Source organism: Argopecten irradians, chromosome 1 (genome assembly GCF_041381155.1).
Source record: "Argopecten irradians isolate NY chromosome 1, Ai_NY, whole genome shotgun sequence".
NCBI lineage: Eukaryota > Metazoa > Mollusca > Bivalvia > Pectinida > Pectinidae > Argopecten > Argopecten irradians.
Window position 1 is genome coordinate 41,224,786 of NC_091134.1, and position 22,761 is coordinate 41,247,546.

At 36.1% G+C, this 22,761-nt stretch overlaps 2 protein-coding genes and 1 long non-coding RNA gene across 14 annotated transcripts in view; 1 reads left to right on the top strand and 2 right to left on the bottom strand.

The window, feature by feature from the left end:
* Positions 1-6,571, bottom strand: LOC138328050 (uncharacterized). The gene is made up of 4 exons (XM_069274651.1): positions 6,402-6,571; positions 3,806-3,929; positions 2,880-3,358; positions 1-937 (listed from the first exon to the last, which is right to left on the bottom strand). Exons 1-4 carry the CDS (start codon positions 6,569-6,571, stop codon positions 463-465), a joined length of 1,248 nt encoding a protein of 415 aa, XP_069130752.1. The 3' UTR covers positions 1-462.
* Positions 5,918-10,277, top strand: LOC138328066 (uncharacterized). Its single transcript, XR_011209160.1, has 3 exons — positions 5,918-6,033; positions 7,147-7,489; positions 10,173-10,277. It is a non-coding gene; the product is annotated as an uncharacterized lncRNA (long non-coding RNA).
* Positions 9,999-22,761, bottom strand: part of LOC138327980 (sperm-associated antigen 17-like) — a 27,303-nt gene continuing 14,540 nt past the window's right edge. For 8 of the 12 annotated variants that reach the window (XM_069274561.1, XM_069274552.1, XM_069274545.1 and 5 more), the window contains 26 exons: positions 22,210-22,383; positions 21,700-21,887; positions 21,257-21,411; positions 20,572-20,747; positions 20,179-20,360; positions 19,926-20,063; positions 19,356-19,626; positions 18,760-18,933; positions 18,283-18,419; positions 17,818-17,953; positions 17,336-17,514; positions 17,077-17,215; positions 16,754-16,953; positions 16,060-16,204; positions 14,879-15,755; positions 14,361-14,530; positions 13,861-14,066; positions 13,489-13,630; positions 13,271-13,372; positions 12,917-13,063; positions 12,470-12,577; positions 12,084-12,235; positions 11,669-11,929; positions 11,282-11,426; positions 10,756-10,893; positions 9,999-10,530 (listed from right to left, as the gene is read on the bottom strand). In XM_069274561.1, the coding sequence (XP_069130662.1) occupies positions 10,496-10,530; positions 10,756-10,893; positions 11,282-11,426; positions 11,669-11,929; positions 12,084-12,235; positions 12,470-12,577; positions 12,917-13,063; positions 13,271-13,372; positions 13,489-13,630; positions 13,861-14,066; positions 14,361-14,530; positions 14,879-15,755; positions 16,060-16,204; positions 16,754-16,953; positions 17,077-17,215; positions 17,336-17,514; positions 17,818-17,953; positions 18,283-18,419; positions 18,760-18,933; positions 19,356-19,626; positions 19,926-20,063; positions 20,179-20,360; positions 20,572-20,747; positions 21,257-21,411; positions 21,700-21,887; positions 22,210-22,383 (4,877 nt within the window). In that variant the 3' untranslated portion in view covers positions 9,999-10,495. The remainder of the gene's footprint in view (positions 10,531-10,755; positions 10,894-11,281; positions 11,427-11,668; positions 11,930-12,083; positions 12,236-12,469; positions 12,578-12,916; positions 13,064-13,270; positions 13,373-13,488; positions 13,631-13,860; positions 14,067-14,360; positions 14,531-14,878; positions 15,756-16,059; positions 16,205-16,753; positions 16,954-17,076; positions 17,216-17,335; positions 17,515-17,817; positions 17,954-18,282; positions 18,420-18,759; positions 18,934-19,355; positions 19,627-19,925; positions 20,064-20,178; positions 20,361-20,571; positions 20,748-21,256; positions 21,412-21,699; positions 21,888-22,209; positions 22,384-22,761) is intronic. The other 4 variants (XM_069274613.1, XM_069274578.1, XM_069274597.1 and 1 more) reach the window with 1 other exon arrangement.

Genomic DNA, 22,761 nt, shown 5'->3' on the forward strand with positions numbered 1-22,761 from the left:
TTGACCCGCAAAAAGAAGTTTATCTTTAGAGAATGTATTGCAACAAAACACAATTTGGGAAATACTCAAAATTGCAAGACGGGAATGAAATATGCTGGGGCTGTATCATTGATTGTTAAGAGAATTGCGAGGGTTGATAGACATTTCCGCAAGTAAATTTGTTGGACTACATATATCATGTATCTTTTAGATTTCATACAGTCATCAGTTTCCACAGGTTTTCAAAAACATTTCGTCAGATTGCTCGCGTCATCAAATAGTCCGAAGAACACAAAATTCAATGTTTTAGATCATATAACATGGAGCCATTACGCAAGAAATTACGGTACACGTATATTATGCTTTGAACTGTCTTTACTGTCTGCTAGCTAAAACCTATATGTATAGTATTTTTTCTATTGACACAGCATAGTCTCAATCTAAGTTGTATGTCATCAATGAATTCTGCTAACGACGGCATTTTCATGCAAATATATCACTTAATTGCCTGATCCTTTTCCTTGGTCGCACAACAGGATTTTTGATATCACCTACAAAAAATCTCAGCATGCCATTCAAGAGAATGGACAGCGATTCTGGTTCACGTTCATAAGCATGCATGATTGAGATCATCGATATAGCGTAGAGAAGAACGGATCCGTACGGTATGTCCATCTTGGATCCAAGTCCGGTGCCTTTTACCCATGTGTATAACGCATACAGCGTGTGAGGTATCAGGAACAGAGACAGTTCCTTCCGACGATTGGCACGTTCTAGAAGAACACTAAATCCACACACAAGTCCTCCCAATACGGGAATATAGCTGGCCAATGGCGGGGGCTTCTTGTTAACGTTCCTCAACAGACAAATTGTGTATTTTGCAAGCATAACCATGGTAGCCAGAAATGATGTGGAAAAAATGACGTTTTTCACCAATGATTTCAGCACTGTTTTCGGTCTGCAATAGAAAGTAGATAACTATATGTTTTTAATTATATGTTTTTTATATAAGCAGATGCCTGCTGTTTAAACCAATTCCATGTATAGTGACGAGAAGGAAGTGATGTTGCTTCGATATTGTGATTTCATTTAAGGATTAAAGTCTCTTTCTGGTGGTTCTATCGAAGGATAAAGTTGAGTAGGGTATCGATATTTGGAATGGACCGCTTCGCGGTCCATGAAACAAATATCGATACCCTACTCAACTTTATCCTTCGATAGAACCACCAGAAAGAGACTTTAATCCTTATATTTACAGTCTGAACTATTATTTTCATAGCTCAAAATTTACCCTTAATAGTGTTTATGGCATTTATAAGACTAAAATTGAATTATATCGTTTGGTTCCGACAGGCATTTGGAACAGCCACTTGAAGTGGCGGAAATTCCCGCCAATTTATCAATGAACATACCAATAAAATGAGTTCCGTCTGATGAAGCATATATCTGGGGTTTTCCCGGTATGGAACTATAAATCATTTTATTTATCTGTTGTTAAAAACACCATGGTGCAAAGCAGTTTGGTTTTAATCTTTTGCTTCGTATGATTTCACACGCTTACACAATTCATAACGTGGCAGGATATTTAACGTAGTTGTGACGCGGTGTCCGATTCAAACCGCCTGTGTCAAGGAGGTGTGACAAACAGAGAGTTTCTTCAATTTTTGATCACTTAAGTTCTACTTAATCAGTTCACGTTTGAAATTTCTTGAATACACGGATGTTTACATAGTTTCATGTCATTATTTCCGGATTTTGGAGATTTTCAAATGTATCGGACGTCGTTTCGAGGAACATGTACAAACACAGGTAGGCCCACTACTGTAAACGTTTACTGTACCGCTCTCAAAATGTTAACTATATTCATATTGTTGTTTCAAACACTTCAATAAATATTAGAGGTATCTATTACAAGTATTGTAAAGCTACAATTGTAGGATTCCGTTTCATTGATATTTCGAAACACCCAAACGTACCTACTCTCGCCGATTCACAGTAGATTCTAGATAACGTACAGGACTTGTCTGTCCGCCGAGGTGAACAAAAATGCTTTGTCGTGCTAGGTCGTTTTGGTTAAACTTATCCACCTCAAATACTGATGTTGTTCTGACATATCTTATCCATTCGCGTACAACCAAAGATGTTAAAAATACGAATAGAATGAAGATCTAGGCTACATGTGGTAGAGAACAACACAGACTCACCGACACACAACATGTAAACATTGCGACGTCATCGGAATGTGCAAAACTGTACATTGTACAACATTGTTTATTTATCATACGCACGGAAGCATTGGTCAAAGAGGTACGTAGTAACATAAACAATGTAACTTTTCTACATTTGTATTTACACACGTACATGTATATGTGTTAAAACCTATTTTGATACATGTACATGTTCATCGAACGTACGTTCGGTTACTGAAAACACCAAAAGTTTCTGATTTGGACCATCATAAATTCATCCGCGCGGCTCCAAATTGCGCGTGACATACTCAATCTATCGAGAAATAAAGTTGAGTAGCCTTTGGTTGAAATCAACAGGGTTTATACTATCAATTCACCACTGACTGTAAATATAATACCTTAATAACGTATACTTTAAAATTACATTGTACATATATTCATTTTTGTATATTATTGTTAATATTATTATTAACAATTTAGCAAATAAGTTAAATAACTAATTGATGATAATAAGATGCTTTTGATTCAAGTAATTCGGTGTCATGCAGACTTCATAGAATCTTGTGACCTCAGACTTCACACTTAAATATTATTTTATTCTACCAGGTTGTGCTAACACCTATGAAAACGGAATATTACGTGTGTTTTAAATAAAAAGGAACAAAATGGAAGGAAAGACATCAACTTCATACACTTATATTGCATACTTGCCTTTTAATGACTAGTTTCCGCCTAAATATAACAATGGGTGCTAGATGTATTGGCAAGTATAGTTTGGCGAAAGAGGGGATACTGAGGATCATATCTTTGAAGGCGTGCTTGGTACACGAATCGGAATGTAGTCCAGCTTCCTGGCACGTGAGGAACCGATCTCCAGTGTCTCTGAACAGTTTCTGTAGGGTTTTGTCATTGTAGTCGCGTGACCACTTTAGGACTGAGTAGTAATATCCTTTATGGAGAAGATCTGGACGGAGTGCAACACAGTGTACCAAAAAGCCACAGCACAGACAGAACAGCAACGTCTCACTGTAAGGGATTTCCGGCACCTTCTCTCTGGTTACCAGGGTGGACACGAGAGCCCCAAATGCACGTGACACGGCGAATAGGGTGTATATGAGTCGTCTGCCGGGGTCCTCGACCCCTATCGTCAGGCCAGCCACACCACCGGCTATACAGTTATTCCAGCCATCCTGAAGCACAGGAATAGCATATCGATTTATCCCACCAATACGTGATTTTAATTTTATTTATGAAAATGTCTCTGTTGATCCCAACGACAGCGCACGATGTCTCCAGAGTAAAAACAAGAAGGAACAGTACCAAAACATGAAAAATGTAAAACGGATTAGAATAAGAACGACCATGGACAAGCAAAGTTTTACAGTGGTCTAATGAATAAAACTGAATAAAGCTTTTTGAATGAATTTAAAGTTTCATCGACGAATACCTGGAATCTTACAATGAGATCTATATATGACCTAAGATGCTTACTTTACAACGGTGTTCCACATAAGTTGTATATTGTACACAATGTGTCTGCCATGTACTTGCTGTCCTTGTTCATCCCGATATAAGCCTAATGTTTTCTTCATAAAACAAACGCTACTTGATGTAAATTCATCTTGATTTCAAATTACCTTGGAATTCCTCATTTCCTGTAATATCTCTCTAACAAGTTCGTACGTGCTTGGATACAGGCCAAGGAACCCAGCAAATCGGAGACAGTCTTTGGAGAAAATTTTCTTCAGAATGTCAGGAAGTCTGGAAATAGTCGGAGATGAAGCATATCAACGTTCACATATATGTCTACACAGAAGAACTTTCAAACTTTGTCAAACTGTAAACAAACTTATCTCATCATATCATAATTATTTAAATGACATATAGAGACAACAACGGATATATTGACATCATACAGGCCTATATGTTATGACATCATGTTACAAATCACGAGTAGTTAAGATAAGGGGATATCAATAAAAAGCGACTCACACGAGACAAATTTAAAACAAGAGATCAAATTAGACATGAGTATCAGAAAAGCAAGTGTACTCTTAAGTACTCTAAAATGTTTTCATTAATATATTTTTTCATTCCAATTTAGGAAAAAGAATTGAACAACGGATTGATTAAGAATATCGAAAATCTTGAAACACTATTCTTGAAATTCTAGTTTCTGCCATATTTTTCTACCAAAAGCCGTTGCCGTGTTTTTGTGTTTTGGGGGGTAGCCCTGTTTCACAAGTAATGTATCGAGCACTCGTGAAAAATCCATAGTTTTTCTGTTGGAGCCTGTGTTTAGACATCTTAAAGACATCATTAAATCATTTTTATGAACATTGTACAATTACATGAATTTGATATACTGAAATATAAAAGTGATCCTTAGCAAATTTTGAGTAGTATATATCACTATCAAAGATGTAGATGATGACTATTACTAACTGTGCCATTATATGGAAATGTTAAATATTTAGAAAATTAACGTTATGTATAATTCAATGAATACACTTAGTCTACTATAGGTACACATATAGCCTTAGACATCAGGTCGCAGTAACCAGACGGTTATAGACGGTTATATGTATATGCCTTGTAGCTATCATGACCAAGTCAACAGATTCCGATACACTATTACTTAAGTGCGTATTCGTGACAAGAAGTGGTCAGATTACTTAAGAAGGATATGTACTCTGACATTTATTATAAAACTGATTGATGTTAAATATTTAGAAAATTTCATAATATATTATACCAATTTATAGCTAAATTGTTATAATTTATAACATGGAGACGAATGTGCCATTATATGGAAATGTTAAATATTTAGAAAATTAACGTTATGTATAATTCAATGAATACACTTAGTCTACTATAGGTACACATATAGCCTTAGACATAGACGGTTATATGTATATGCCTTGTAGCTATCATGACCAAGTCAACAGATTCCGATACACTATTACTTAAGTGCGTATTCGTGACAAGAAGTGGTCAGATTACTTAAGAAGGATATGTACTCTGACATTTATTATAAAACTGATTGATGTTGAATGTCCATGTACCTCTATATAAACCAAGATTTCACAAGCTAACGGGGTCAACTTCCCCCAGTACTTGACCATGAGTACTGGGCCATACTTTGCCATGCGGAATAAAGTACTGAAACCACAACTCAGCATTTGACTTATACTCAACTTTACTCTACAACGTCTACACCTCATCGACATAAACAGCCACAAAGAAAAAGAATACTTCATAACTCGATTCCGCCAACGCTGGTACATATATCACTGCAGTAGATCCTCATTTGTTCAAAATGTCACAAAAACCTGCATCCTGGTATAACCGTCTTCATTCTTCGTTCTTTTGTATTTGTTTTATAATTTTAAAGATTTTTGCTCAATGATATATTATAAGACTCTTTCATATATAGATATGAAGGATAGAGTTATTCTACCCGATGATCACTCGGGTTTTACTTTTTGTGATTCCTAGGGTAGAATATCACTATCCATCATATCCACTTTGAATATTTTCTCTCATACCTTGACGCTTCAGTGCAATTTCACAATCTTGATATCCTGCCATTTTGAAATAAATTCGAAGAAAACAGCTACTGCAATTATTCATACTTGAGAAAATGTGTGACATTTTAACGCAATTCTCTTTTTCTGCATTCTTTATAGTAAAACCAATCTAGTTTCTGAGAATACCTAATAGTAAATACTAACGTTAAAGTTCACCGAGAAAATAGTGATTTTGTCGACAGGTTGACGTCACGAGGTTGCACTGCATGGGTGGCCATGTAATACAGTCTCAGACAATATGGGTATAACATGGGAGAAACCAGTATCACATAGAGGTAAGGCAAAGTATCAACCTTCGTTATAGAAAGTAATTTTGATTTGTGATGAATGTTTCTATGAGTCACTGGGAAAAGTTTCTTCCGTAGTGATGGCGGGTGACACAATACGTTCTCATGTTAAGTGAGTGTATGGGTTCATGTTTTGACGTGCTAATGATACACACTCTGTTTAAATGTAGATAATAGAGTTCAGCGGTGTTGTCTACATCTGCACTACTACTAGTATAGTATTAAGGCATCCTATTGATGCTATCAGGACATTGAAAAACGCTTGAATATTCGGGAACATTTGCAAGAATTTCTGAACATAAGAGGACTGACAGAAATTGCGTGAACTTTTGAAAAATACATGTAATGAGACTTACCTCTCTCGGAAGGGATTGCGTACGAGAGCTGATACGCCCATCACGCCCCCATACAGAACAGCCCCACTTGTGAAGCCTTTTAGGAAACGTGCTAAGAACATCTCCGCTGCATCGGGAACCTTTTGTCTCCATTGTGACTCGGACATACTGTCTTCTGTTTCTGCGTCCATCACTCAGGACACTAAATAGCCTAGATGATATCTGTTGTTTATCGTTATCTCGTTTTTATATTTGTGTGTGTGTGTGTGTGTGTGTGAGTGTGTGTGTGTATGTATTCGTTCATACTGATAATAGCAAGGGGCTATGAATACAATGTATATGGGTATATGGGTAGGTCGTCACCTGATAAATAAACATACGATATGATGTGTAATGCACAATATAAATGTAGGAAAATTTTGGATTGAAGAATGTTGATACGTTTAGATCGTACGAGATAGACCCTTTTAATTGGATTAATCAGTATACTACTCGAGAGTTTCTTCCCATGGTGTGTGCTATTAATCACGTCTTATATAGATGAAGATGAGAGTACCTTGATAGGTATCGCGCCTTCAGTGTTGCTATACTATATTCCAGGGGTGGATTTCAAGACAGTGATAATAACCCCTGGGGTATCGAGGATGGAAAAGAACATTATATTACAGATGTATATAAAGCTGTCCCTAAATATAGAACAATTGAAGTTATAGCATGTTGAAACATTTGGTGCTGAATAATATCATATTTTTCTTCTGATTTGTAGGTATGAAAATAACGCCACATACGACTTTAATGGGGGTATTTTAGCAAGTAGTGACACGCATGAGTTGCAAGAGACTGCTTAACCTACAGTGCAGTGATAGCAAAACATACTGTATAAACATACTAGAACTGTCGCCAGAGTGGGCGACTAAATAACTCAATTAATAGGGGACATTGCAAAAACCTATGTAGTTTACTCAACCTTCCTTTTATGTTCTATATACGTATCAAATTTCATCAACATCTGTAGTTTAGGAGGAGCTCGCTGGACAAAGTTGTGTATACAGACAGGCAGACAGACAGACAACCCGATTCCAGTATACCCCTCTTAACTTCGTTGCGAGGTGGGTATAATAATCCATGATCATAAAACATAATATGCAAGTAATTAGAGGCTTGGGTGGGGACTCTTTCGCTGATTTCATAAGAAGCGCCATAGAGCACAATTTGGCTGATTCATCATGACCACCTCGTTGGAGACAGTTCATCATTATGACCTCATTGGAAACCATTCTTGAGTGGGAATAATTCTAAAGCTTATACAGGCCTCGATTGGAATACTTTCGCTGATTTTAATAGAACAGTCGGTGGGAACAATTATGACAAGTCGTATTGATATTTAATACATAATACAGGAAAACCCCTATAACTAGAACAGCAGGGTACCACACCAATAGCTCGAGGAATACGGAGCATTCTGTAGCTTAAGTTAAAAAGTTATTGAAATCTTTTCACCTTAAGCTAAAATCCTTTTAACTTAAAAAAAGAAGTTAAAATTGTAAAGATACTTGACTTATGATAATACAAAAATAATTTGTCTGAAGTTAGAATTCTCAATTTTGCATTATCACTTTTTTCGATTGAAGTTAAAAAGGTTTTTGACTAAGTTAAAAAGTGTTGTTTTTTTCATAATCATTTTTCCGACTTAAAGTAAAAAGATGTTATTACTTCAGCTGAAAAATTTATTTCAGCTTAAGTCGAAGAAGTTTTTTTTTCACATTATCACTTTTTAATTATGTTTAAAAGATTTATTTTTATTTTTAAAAGTAAAAAAAGTGATAATGCAAATAAAAAAAGAAGCATTTTAACTGAAGTTGAAATCTTTTCAGCTTAAGCTAAAACTTTTTTTGTGAAATAACTTTTTAATTCAAGCTATTTATGTATTAGATTTCAAAACGGCTTGCCATAAACATCTCCTTGCTTCATTACATCGATGAGGACAATATCATAGATATCATATGAACTCTAGATCTTGGCTCCATTATTTAGGGTACCCACTCGTTCTCTTGTAATGTGCTTTCCTTTTTTCTGAACTGTATCAGCTAATATTTCATAAAATATACGATTCAATATCATAGAAATACACGAATAATTATTTTTTTCCAGACGAATATGAATTTCAAACGAATCTTGTATATAGAATAGTACCTGACTAGCACTTAAAAATATCGACAATGCAGTCAAGAGTGTAATGTATATCTTGTGGCACCTGATATAAAGGACAACACAACATTCTCTTGTGAATGTATTATAATATAATGTTAACATTTAATAAATTCATATTACAAGACAATGTTGCTAACTCGCCTTTTTATAATATCTATTTGTGTAATACATGGAAGTATATTCACAAGCTGTTATTGTTAGGTATAGGTCAAAGAGATTATGGAGTAAAGAGGAACTGAACTACTAGTTTTATTTATTAATACAATCTTTACTTGTAACAAACTTTCAAAGCTTTTAACTTAGCGTGATCACAATTTCCAAACTAATTACCAATCGACAATGCAGTCAAGAGTGTAATGTATATCTTGTGGCACCTGATATAAAGAACAACACAACATTCTCTTGTGAATGTATTAAAATATAATGTTAACATTTAATAAATTCATATTACAAGACAATGTTGCTAACTCGCCTTTTTATAATATCTATTTGTGTAATACATGGAAGTATATTCACAAGCTGTTATTGTTAGGTATAGGTCAAAGAGATTATGGAGTAAAGAGGAACTGAACTACTAGTTTTATTTATTAATACAATCTTTACTTGTAACAAACTTTCAAAGCTTTTAACTTAGCGTGATCACAATTTCCAAACTAATTACCAATCGACAATGCAGTCAAGAGTGTAATGTATATCTTGTGGCACCTGATATAAAGAACAACACAACATTCTCTTGTGAATGTATTAAAATATAATGTTAACATTTAATAAATTCATATTACAAGACAATGTTGCTAACTCGCCTTTTTATAATATCTATTTGTGTAATACATTGAAGTATATTCACAAGCTGTTATTGTTAGGTATAGGTCAGAGAGATTATGGAGTAAAGAGGAACTGAACTACTAGTTTTATTTATTAATACAATCTTTACTTGTAACAAACTTTCAAAGCTTTTAACTTAGCGTGATCACAATTTCCAAACTAATTACCCATTTCTTGACAGTGATACACACGTACTCTCAATCTTAGATAGGTAGTGTAAAACTTGCTACCTTTATGTTTTTCGTGTTGGATATATCAACCATTGAGAAATTAATATGCAAGGAGCTATATGTAAGATCCAAGTTGCTTACTATATATTAAAAAAATATTGTCTTATTACAATGTAGTTTTTAATTAAAGAAATAACAGGCGAACTTGTATTTTTCACTTACCAGGGTTGTAAACTTTACATGTTTATCGCCCTTTATATTTCAAGTAAAAAAATGAAAGTCAAGTCAATTCTTTTATTTTGATGTTTTAGGTTTGAATCAATATGTCAATTATTGTCCAAAGAACTTTTACTCTGTCGGCGGAATAGCATCTTAAAACGACAGTTGTAAATATAAAACAAATACAACATAGTACAATGTACATGTATTTATTCATCTTCACAAAAGTTACATAAATATGATTTATACAAAATATACAAATTGTAGCTTTTACATACTACTTACTTCCATTCTGTACAACACTACAAAATGACAAACCCAAATGATACATAGGTGTCACAACATAGTGATTTTTTTTCTTTGGCAGGAATGTTAACCATGAAATTACTGGACGGAATGGACGTTTACATCTTTATTTGCCATTTAAATTGAATTTCCTTATTAGCATCCGAAGAACATGAGGGGACAAAAGGTGAATATTAAAATTGCAGTTCGGATATCACAGTTATTCATTTGTTGAAACCACTATAGTCTCACAGCATGTCATTGTTCACTGACACATCATCTTTTATTTACGTATATATACAAATAAGAAACATATCACAGATTAAGTTCAATGATTGGGTCTCTGAACAAACGTAGTTTGCACGAGTACAATTTATTAACGGTTCTCTCTAACCCTGCTTATTTCTATCTCACGTAGGTAGAATCTGGTTGGGGTGGACCTGAAAACAAATACAGAAAGTTAATAAAATAATTGGCCTCATATGTTAAACGCATTTATCTAAGAATTCAAATTCGTAATGATTTCATAATTATGTATGCAAAGAGAAACATTTTAAGCCTATTCAGCCATAAAATGTTATATTGGACTATTCTAGCCTTGGGAACAAAAGAGTGCAAATATGCGTCAAGGGGTAAACAGGTTTGAGTTGAGTAAGAAGACTGACCTGGGAAGGGGTTTTTCCTTGGTCTGATGATCCCCGTACTCTGAGGAGGACGTGTGGAGACGAGTCGTGTTCCTGGGGACTTCCCTCCTTGGGGACTGTTTGGACTTCTATTATCATAAGCATCAGCAGTCAAGACAGGTAAGTAGGTTAAGGACCGCACAATGTAAACTAATGACCTTAACATGTCATACTAAATTAAATAATTATAATGGGCGATAAGGATTAATGGTCTTCAAATGTTTTGTTTTGATAGACATCAGTCTAAAACACAGTAAAATGTGTCTTATTTGTGTGGGTTTTTTTTTTTTTTAATTTTGAATTTTTTTTTTACGTTTTAGTAGATATACATAGAATACTAGTACTGTATGATGAATAAGCAACCAAAGATGCCCAAGATACAATAGTGTAAGCAATCGGCAGAAAAATGTGTCACAGCTAAAATCGCTTAAAAACACTGAAATAATAATGTCTGAAGTATGCATATTTAATTGGGAATTGTTTTAAAACAAGCTTCAAAAAAGGATATTTGCTGTGATGGGCAGGAAGAGAATATCTGTTTCTGTGACAATCTCCAAGTCATGTCGGATAGACCCGACCCCAGAATCTCCCTCCACTCCAACGGCAATGGCATACAGTTCACACTCCAAATCTGTCTTCATCCCAGCTGCAATCTACAAAAAAAAAAAAAACAAACAAAAAAAAACAGATTTTAGATTTATTGGGATATTTCATTGTGTCTGAAAATTTAGAAAACAGACTATTTTATCTTAAGTCTGTCACAAAAACAATCAATGTTCTGATATCTAAATAGCATCACATGTCGAGTGTAGACAACTGCTCTTAGACCTTCAAAATATATAGACTATCTGGACAGATCACCAGATTCCACCACTAAAACACGAGAGTCACTCACCGGTCCCAGCCTGTAGTTGATCCTGAGACCAGTAGCTGGAGGAGGCTGTCTGATTTTAAAGCGACAGGAATCCACTCCTGTGTTCTTGAGACAAACAGTACAGACATAAGTGTTTCCCTCTCTAAGCACTCCAAAGTCGACCTCCTCCGGTAGTAGGATCAGCCCTTTCATCCTATCCAACTGGACTTGAGAGGGGATAGAAGCTCCGGCTGTCACAGACGTGTTCACCTTCCGGCGTACACCTCCTTCAACAGTCTTATACTGCATTGTTCAAAAAGAAAAAAGTACATTATTTCAAATATCTCATTATTGTCTCTACTTCGAAATGAGGAAAGTTAAAGAAAAACACACACTAAGATCTTGCATCATGGCTTTTAGCTTCATGATCGAGAGGACTACATATTATCTTACTCACCTTGGTGTTAGGGATAGCCCCCGGTCGTCCTCCCTTGATACCCCTAGGGAGTACCACCGCCTCCTTTCTAGGCCGGCCAGTCACATCCATCTTCAAACTTCTTGTTAGGATAAGCTCACTCTCTCCCTCTGGAACTTCGCCAGTGGAGTAATCTACAAAAGAACATTATAATCAGTGAAGTAAAATATAACCTTTAATAACATTAAAAACAATTTTCTCAATATCATTGCCTAAATTCACAGCTTAAATGGAAATCTGGCACATTGCATTGCTATTGATTGAACTGAACACATTCCATTCCCCTGCAGCACCACTTTTGATGATATATGGTTTCACTTTCTAAGTACAATATATAAAGCTGTTTGTATATTTGAGGTTTATGTTACCTTCCTCCTCCAGAGGTTGCTCCATGATAATGGCTGGGTAGTCTAGCTGTGATGGCAGGTCTGAGGGCGAATCTATCTGACCACCAGCGTGCTTAGGAGTGGGATTATCTAGAAAAAAATTATCGGTTGTTTTATAAGGTGTATACCTATGAATTTATATTTTTGCGCCACAATTAGTAATTATTGAAATATATCTTATAGGATAAAATTATTTACACCAGGTATTTCCTTCCCAACAAAATTAATGAGAAGTCTTGTAAAGTCTGTGTCAGATACCCAAAGATTTACCGTATATTTGTGCATATGATGCTCACTCACGTATAATACAGAAGTATGATTTTCAGTTTTATTTTAGAAAAACTATTACAAAAAATCTGTCCCCTAATCAAGTTTTTTTTAAAGGAAATGATTATAGCATTAAATTGAAGTCATATTTTCTAAACTCACATGGTCGGCCAGTGCTTGTTTTAACAGCATGTCCTGGGGTGGGATTATCTGGACGAAGTGGCGCTGGAGAGCCTTGACCAGTAGCATGGGCTGGGGTAGGATTTCCTGGGCGGATACCTCCACGGGACGGAACAGTCTCCGCATACACTGGAATATACAAAACAAAGATTTTCAAATCTATTATATCTATGAAACAAAACTGCCGATAGGATGGAACGAGACATTATACAATTAGAGTAGATGTCATGGCAGAGGCATAAGAGGAAAACCTTGATATTAGATCTACAATGAGCAAATTGAAAACATGAAATAATTATAATGAAAATATTCCATTTTCCACACAGCAACACTGACCTGCATATGAAATAGGAGTGTCCGAGACTTGTTTTGGATGGAGGGTGTCCACTGGTGAAGTGCTTGACCGATCACTCTGGACAGAGGTCACTGCTGCTACGGCTGTAACAAATCAAAGATAGCATATAGTAAAGAATTTTCAACTAAATGGATAATGATAAAGAAATAGAGATTTGCATTTTTATATTAAGTTGCATTGTACAAACATTTTGACTTACATCTTGCGGGGTAAGCACTGGTGTCCGGAGAGATTTGCTGGGGATTGTTACTCTGGCTGGACGAATTTCCTCGGACAGCTTCCGTTCCATCCTTCCTTGGATCCTCTGATAATTGTTGGAGAATCTCGTCCACATCCTTTGCCTGAATAACAAATATCTTAACTCTATTAAAAGGACTTCTATAGGTATCATTGTGCTGTAAAGGCATGACAAAACCAATCAAAGACTAGCCTCGTCACATTGCTTCAATTTGACAGAGGATTAGGTTCAGTGACATTTTTTTTATTTTCTGAGCTCACCAAGTGTCATAAACGGTATTTTGCTCGTTTCTAGGATTGGTACTAGTAATCAAGAGAAATCGCTTTTTCTAACCTGTGTAAGGAGAAAGGCTTTCCCGAATTCGCTGTCGAAGTAGGTAGGGATCCTTTTCTTCCTAAGGGCATCTCTGCCATCTATTTCTTGGTTAATCTCTCTCTGGTCCCTCTCCCAGTCCGCCATAGTACGTTTAGGCTGAGGGGTAGGGGGAGGACTTGGTACTGGTGGTGCCGTCACTTTTTCATAGATACCTTTGATATTAGCTGTTGTGAAATTAAATCATACAATTTTAGAAAACATTCTACTGAAATATTTTATATACGTTTTTGTCGAAGTCGAGCATCTGCAATTAACTAAATTATATGTATGGTGTTTTAAATATTTTTTACTCTGCTACACTTGTGACAAGAGAGGGAATTTTTGGCTGTAGCAATTTGCGATTGATAATTCGGACATAAATTTTCCTTTTTCTATTTTTAAACTAAAAATTGTAATTGTTTTTTTATGATTATCCTCATTGCTAATGATGTCATCAAATGTAAAATCTACTGCATTACCTGGTTCATACTGAGGCAGTTCTCGCTGAGCCGTCTGAAGGCCAATCTCTGTAAGATCTGCAGCATGTATCCTCTCCTCATCTGTCCTCGGATCGACTACCTGCATCATGTTAGTGACCTTGTTTCTTTCCGTCACAAACTCAGCGTATTCCTTTACACCTGCCTGCAGGCTGTACGATAGAAACAGAAAGTTATATTTAGATTTTCCCCCAAGTGTAGCAACCTCTACATCAGAAGATAAATTACTAAAAAAAGATATTATTTTTGCACAATTAAGAAACAAATATAAAACAAATGTAAGCAATTCCAAACATTCTCCACTTTTGGAACAATGTTTTGAGTATAAGATAACAGTTATTTACCAATCACAAAATGCTATATTTTCAGGTTACTTGAGAAACAACTTAATTCTAATTACTGTTATTTAGCAATATTAAAGTTAAAGAAAATATCTGAGAGATGGATTTGGTGTAAGTCTTTTCATGACAAAGGTGTACATAGTGTCAAAATTTCCTTACCTTTCTCTTAGAGCTCCTGACACAGGCTTGTACTGTATAAGCTGTCTTAGTTCTAAGATATTCGGACATTTTAGTATTGGGATTCTAACTGGCTGTCTCACTGCTGCTCCGACTGACAGTCCCTGTCCAAGGTTCTTCCCGTATCCTGGTCCGGGCGTTTTGAATTCCTTTGGAGGAAGAGTTGTTAGATCTCTACAGCGTATACCTGGAGGTATGATGGACTCCTGGTCATACTTCTTAAAGAACTTTTCTGATGGACCTCCCAGGTATGGTTTGAGAATAGTAATCCCTTGTACTCCTGGGTAGTCTGGGAGGTCATCCTTTAGCACTGCTGTGGCAGGACTGTGTTCTGCTGTGGTTATATACTCAGCAACATCCTGATATCTTAATAATTCTGTACCACTTCCATCAGAATGAAGAATGAAAAACCGTGGAGCATGTTCTCTATAAGATGTCAATTTTTTATCCATTTTACCTTCATCCATACTAGATTCAGACAGAGCATCACCATTTACAGGAATCACAGTAAAGTCGCCATTGCTTTTCACATTAAATACATTTCCGTCCGAGTCGACAGTTTCCACGACCACATCTGCATTATGGCAGAGGATGTATTGAAGCTCTCTCTCGGGGAGAAGTTGTTCCATGTTTCTGATTGGACGAGGGTAGTAGGTGAGGGTTCCCTCCATGTCTACCTCCACTCGTCCCCCGTCATGCTGGTGTAACATGTAATACCCATCTGGGAATACGTTGATAGTCGTACCATTACCAAATATGGTCAAGTTCTCACTCGTTAAACAATTGAATTCTACAGTAGCATAAGCAGGACATTCCACCTTCACAAACTTTACTGTTTGTGTTTCAAATTCCTTTATATCTGAAAAGAAAGAAAAATAAAAACATAGATTTCACCTTAGTTTGAAATGATGATAGATTATGAACACATAAAAATCTCGTGCTGCTAAGCATACTATAAAAATCACTCTTCCTATTTAACAAAAAACTTCTCTTGAATAAATAGAAAGATAGACAAACATAACGCACAACCACATTTCCTCTAAAAGCTGTTGGAACTTGTACCTGGATCGGCACTATTCTATGATTAAATTGTGCATCTAAATTCGCATTCATGATCAACTTATATCATTTCTTTCTGTAAAGGTATTAAAATAAGTAAATACCATTGTCCTCGAATTCGTCTTCTCCGGTAGTTATCTGGTTCTCCTTGTAATACGTGGTAATCCTTGTACCATCAGCATGCTCTATGATTGTAGTGCCGTCTGGGTAACTAATTGTGATCACATGGTCATCTCTTGTTGCCATCGACTATACAAAAACAATTTTTACAAAGATGAGCTTCACATCTAGTGACATTTTAAATTTTTCGGATTTTAAATTGATGAATGTTTTCTCTTAGCCTTGTGAGAGAAATCAACAATTTCACGACATTGAGTTTCATTTTATAATCCTAGAGTTGGGAAACTGAGACAATTAAGCCAGCTCTTCGCTCATTGACAACAATACAAAGATGATATTGTAGCAATACCGTGATAACAATGCAATTAAACAAGGATGTTAGAAAAAGTACAACTAAATTTTCACGCTATCATGGAAACAAATGAAATGATATAACAATTGGTCATTCAATCACATCACATCAAAACCAGACTGGCATGGAAAAAGTATTTTTCATACGGAAGGTTGTAACCATGCAAGAGAAAAATAATTATTCATCCAATTAGGATTGAAGCTACTGAACCCCCGTGGAGTATTATATGATTTGTTGTAACCTTTAGAGCAATGAAACAATGAAAGGTTCTAAAAGTCATGTCAAATATGCTATCCTAATAATACCAGTGAAGCTTTGATAATTACCTGACTTGTCTGAGGGTCGGAGGCCAAACTGATCATCACAGATTTAAGTTCTTCCATATTGCCATCACTTCTACAGGCCACCTTTTCCCCGTTAGGGTATGTTGTCACCCACAATCCCTTTTTCTCTGGCACCTCCTCCTCTGGAGCCTGCTCTGCAATCTTATCGTGGGATTTGTTACTCTTCCCCTTTGCACTTGCTGCTGCAATCAAGCAAAAGGGAAGAATAAGAATAAGATACTTTCTTCATACGCTATGGATTTGATCAGGTTTGAAAAATTCATAACCGTAAGACAGTTCAGAACATATTTATTTAAAGGTTTTACCTGCTTTCTTGGTGGGAGTTTCTGCCCTTTCTCCAGTCTGACTGCGAGCACTTCCTGCCCGCTGAGGTGAACTGCTACTGCTACGCTTCGTAGCCCAAGGTCCAGTATGGACACTAACTGTACCATCAGCATATAGCACCTATAGAAGATAAGTCAATCAATAGGACATATAGGTACTACTTGAAGGTCAAATTTCAAAGACTGGCGAACCTCGATTGACCCATCCATCTTTTCAATGTTTAAGATTGTCCAAACTTACCTCGATTGACCCATCCATCATGTTTTTGACCACTGTGCCTTCTGATGTAATGATTCTAGACTGTTCTGACAATGCGTACTTCCTACGTTTGGACTCGCATGGTTGTTCACCGCGCGTTTTAAAGGGATAACTCTGTTTGATGAGTAGACGACGGTCATCATCAGACAAGGGCTTCATTCCTGGCAAACAAAGAAAAATTACCCTGATAATATTGGTAATGAATAGATAAATATTATAAAGCAAAAAGTATGAAAAGACATGGAGTGAATTGCATTGCTAATGCATTAAATACTTTTTCAGCCATCTGTCACACTCGCTCATCTTTGCATGATGGATAGCCATACAGCTATTTAAACATTTTTTTTCATTTGATACAAAGCTTCCTTTTGCAACCCTATCTGACCATTTAGACAATTTTTAAGCTATGAATCTGTATTTTATTTTGACCTAAAAAAACCCAGCTGACAGCGAGATGTACACACCAACAGAACTCTCCAGCAGGTATTTGACACTGAGGCCGTCAGGTGAGCTCACATACAGCTGCTGGAAGGGCTGCAGAACAGGTTTTTCTTCATCCTTCTTTTCCTCTTGATCGTCTTCCTTTTCTGTTTCTTGAGGCTACAAATCATGAGGCAATCCAGTTTTGATTTACTTTAAGGCATTTCCCCACCCTCATCTATTTTCGTGTAATGATATCATTTTTTATAATTTCTTTAACTTCAAATATTTCATTCATTCTTTATATCATATTTATACAGCTTAGAAAAAATAACAACAAGGAAATACATCTAAATAGTAGTTCAATGATACAATAATTTCTTAATCGTTCATGATATTCATTGCAAATAAATTACACGCCTCTCCAATCTAGTATATATCATTTATATGTAGTACTTGATTGATAAAGTGTACAGATCTTTCGACACATCATTCTTCAGTAAACTTACGGTTACAGGAGGAGGGGCCTCAGGGGTAGGTGCCCCCTTACCCTTGTCACCCTTCTTGCTCTTCGTAGGAGATGGTGGGGGTACAGGACTAGGGGTCGTAGGTGGTGGTACATACACCTTAGGCTCATATTTCTTACCTGGAAAAAACAATCAAGTTTTAATTTTAAAACTACCTTGAGAGCTTTCCTGGGTTATAACAGAACATGATTTTTTACCCATTTCACAAGCTCTTACTAGTAAAACTCCTATAAAAAATGTTATTGAAATATTTGTTTATTGTTAAAATGCTCAACATGACATATTCCAAAGTACAAATCATTTATAAAGTAAAAATTTCTATCATGTAAAACTAAGGTATTGACACAAATCTTGGTTCAGATTTTATACAATTGTCATGGTTACTATTAATAAAACAACCATGTAATACACGACATACACTAAATAAATCAACATAACATTACTGATAAAGATACAGACCGTCCTGAGAAACTCCTGTAGGACCAAACTGACTAAGTGATAGTGACATGCCGTCCTGTAGATTGGCAGTTATGCAGCCAAAAGCACTGACTGATTTAGTTTTCTTCTCGTCAGATCTGGCTGAGTTACTCCTAGCTGTACTGCCAGCGTCACCATCCCTAGTCATCTTATCTCCTGTTACAAAAACAATCAAAACTTTTATAACACATTTTAATATCAGTACATGAATGATCGCTCTATACACCCAAACACATCAGACGCATAAAGATTATCTGGTTAAAAATGCTAAAGTAAGTTACATAAAAATGTATGACCCAACAACTACATTAATTTTAGTATAATTTGCATGGTAATAAGAAGAATTCAATCTTCTTGTCAGCTACAAAATTTTTAAAGCAATACAAGTTTTTCCTTTGATGTAGATCACAATGACTTTTTCAGCATACACTGTGTATCATACATGCATTTACCATGTCTCTGGGTAAGTATTATATAAAACAATACCTTTATATCCTATATGAAGATCAATAAAGTATGTTTATATTGTTACTGACAGGGTACCAAAATATATTTAGACATTGGCCATGGACACCTACCCTGATCCTTCTCTGATTTCTCATGTTCTGACTTCTCCACCTCCTCTTTGTTTTCATCGTCATCTGTCTCGCTATCTTCTCCACGCTCCTTTGGGTCAATGACATGAACACAGAACACATGACCATCCTTCAGTACAGAGGTCTTTACAGAGTTTGTACCCTGAGTGAACTCTAGCTTCTCTGTCCTGATCTGACCACCGTCCGAGGGGAACAGGGTCGTGGTCATTCCGGCCACATGAATGAGTTTGTTACCAACATCATAACCAGTAAACTGGATACAAAAGAAAAGAAATCATCTGAATGTCGGTGAATGATATTGTTAGCAAGATAATTTGGCTATTTAAAGCACTCGATAATTATGATGAGGCATAACCGGGAAGTTTTCTGTAATACTGTAGGTCAAACATTAAAATATAGGTCACAGTGACTTTCTTTTGATTATGACAATCACTAAGTAAACTTTTGACCAAAGCATTAACTTCTAGAACAAGTAGTGTGCTTCTGGAGCACAAGATAATTTACGGGCCAGTAATGACAGGACCCCAATATTATATGATGACCACTACTTACAGGCCAGTATTTTTCCTCCACAGGGGCAGCATCACCTTCCTCCTTGGGCTGGTCGTCAATCGGCTCCTTGGCAGAGGTCTTAGACTTAGCACTAGCCCTGGATCCTGGTGCTTTCTTTTCCTCCTTCTCTTTATCAGCCTATTTTAGAAAGGATATGATATGTATATTTGACAGTAAATACATCAGATGGTTTGATTTATTCAACAACCAAATGTCTTAAAATATTTCAATTAGACCAATGGAAGCAACCTACCTTTTTGCCAGATCTGACTCGTTTTGCACTCTTCTCTCGTTCCTTTTCTTCCTCTTCAGCCTTCAATCTATCTTGTTCTTCCTTGTATGCCTTTAGTGAGTTAGCCCTGACAAACATGTTAGCAGATGTAGGGCGCTCCTGACTACTAGAACGAGAGTTCTTACCAGGGCTTTTAGATCGACCTGTCATAAAAATAATGATTTAATTTAATGACATTTGATACAACTAGATACAGTTACATACTGTATATTTCTTGTAATTCATTCCAATTTATTGAAGTTCAAGGAAATTAACTTGACCATGAAGCAAAAGTCAATCCCCTGCAGCAACAATACAGTTAACTGTTTGTAATTTAATTGTATATGGTCTAAAAGATCACAAAAGTTAACATACTTGGTGATTTGCGAGGAGACTTGCGGCCCTTAGCCGCCTTCTCCGCAGACTTGATGCTCGCCTCTTCATCATCCCTCATCTTTACTAACTCCTTGGAGAGCATTATAGCCTGGTACTTAGCTTCCTCTTCCTGGTTCCAGTCTGCTATAGATTCAGCCACACATTCCATGTAATTTCTACAGGAAACGTACATAGAAGAGATATTATTTTATATTCTGAAAAACTCCAGTGATCAAGAATATAATTATAGTGACCGCGTCTTAGAAGGAAGATCACACGTCATAATCTAGGCAAACAGAGTCTTATTTCTATTAAAGATATGACATATTGTCAAATGTTTCTACAGAAACTAAACTAACAATATGGCCCAGTGGTTCAATTTCAGTTGCTTTACATTAATTGCCCGACATGTTCAATTTTCATTTATTTGCTGCAAAACAGGCCAATTTATCTTCAATAAAAAAGGGCAGTATGAAGGGAGTCCTTCATAATTTCTTAAACTTTTGTCAGTATGTTCACCATCAACTATTGATGATTTGAAATGCTTCCAGATGCAGAAGTTTTATGGTCTTTATTTCAAAACACCCCTGAACACACATTAGAACAATTCTCATTCTGAGGCTAGAACAGTTCATTACAGATCTATAGGACAGAGATGACTGAGTATATAAGCAATAATACATACCTAAATCCCAGGTTACAATGGAGCTCAGTGTGCCAGTCCACGTGATTCTGGAGCTCCAGACTGGAAGGATTGTGGAGGACCAACATCAGGGAGTTATCTCTCTTATGGTAGTACATGTCCATGAAAGGCAGCAAGAAGGAGGCTTCCTTGATAATCTGTGAGAATTGAGATATAATTGATATTACATTTCAGTATTTTTAATTGTCTATCATCAATGATACAATTATAATAGTATAAACACAAAATCTTCTGCAAGTATAATTAGTTAACAGTCGATTGTATCATTTACTTGAGCTTGAAATATAATACTCTATCTAAGATAATGCACAACAAGTCTGACAATTGAAGGATTCATTTCTTATCATAACCAGTCAAAACAAGGACAAGGGACTTATTGTGATCAGCAAAACAACAATGGTCAAGTTTACGTTTTTGACCATTACCTGTAAGAGGACATGGGGCTCATAGTGCTCAGCAAAACACCACTGGTCAAGGTTACGTTTCTGAGCATCAACAATCTCCATGAGACTCTCCTCGGTAGTCTTGTCAGGCTCTGTTTCCACAACGTCCAGCTCATCCTCTTCCTCATAGTGACGTACAGGCTTACCTTCCTCATCCTTCTCAAAGTGCACTGCAACAACGAGTACCATTGTTTTATAATTTACAACCAGAACAGATATATGATCAATGTTATTTTAGGTTTCACTTAGTTTGTTTCTTTCTCCCTCTTTTTTAGACATGAAATGTTTATATAGTTAAACTCAGTTAAAGGTTAGTGATTCCAGAATCCAGATTTACTTTGAATTATCCATTTTTTATTATAACAGAAGGAAATTTAAAAGTGCAATTAAAGTATTTGGATAAGCATTGCATTGCAGTTTGAGTACGGTAAACAGTATGGATTTAATACTAGGTCAGAAAAAAATTACCGCAAGAAGGTAAATGCGACTAACCTGAGTTACTCCTTGACCTGCGGCCACCAGAACTTGACCTTGACCTTGATGGAGGTCGCAGTATGCCTTTCTTGCTATCAGTGCTGGAAGGTCGTGAGCCTTCCCTCTGATCCTCGATGGAGACAGACTTATCCTCAGTCTTCATACTTTTGGTTGTTGTTGGGGACATTGCTGCTAAATAGCAAACAAGTTAACATTAGACATTATTCTACAACACTGCTTGACTAGTTGGGCAGCAAGTATCCAGAGAATGGCAAAAGTGATATCCATCAGGTCCATCTGTCTATTTTACAATTCCCTTAATCTAAAAAATACATTCATTGCAAATGTGTTGACAATGTGTCCAGAGGTTGATGGAGAAAACGCAATGCTATTCTAGGAACCAGGCTGTCAACAGTTAATTTACACGCCAATCAAAATTAAACACTTACATACATATTACAAAATAGTCATGTTTAAACACTCTTTTGTTTTTAAACATCAATTGTTTAAAAGCAATCATCAAACCATTAATTAAGTTTTATTAAAAATTTCATGAAAAACTAAGCAGAT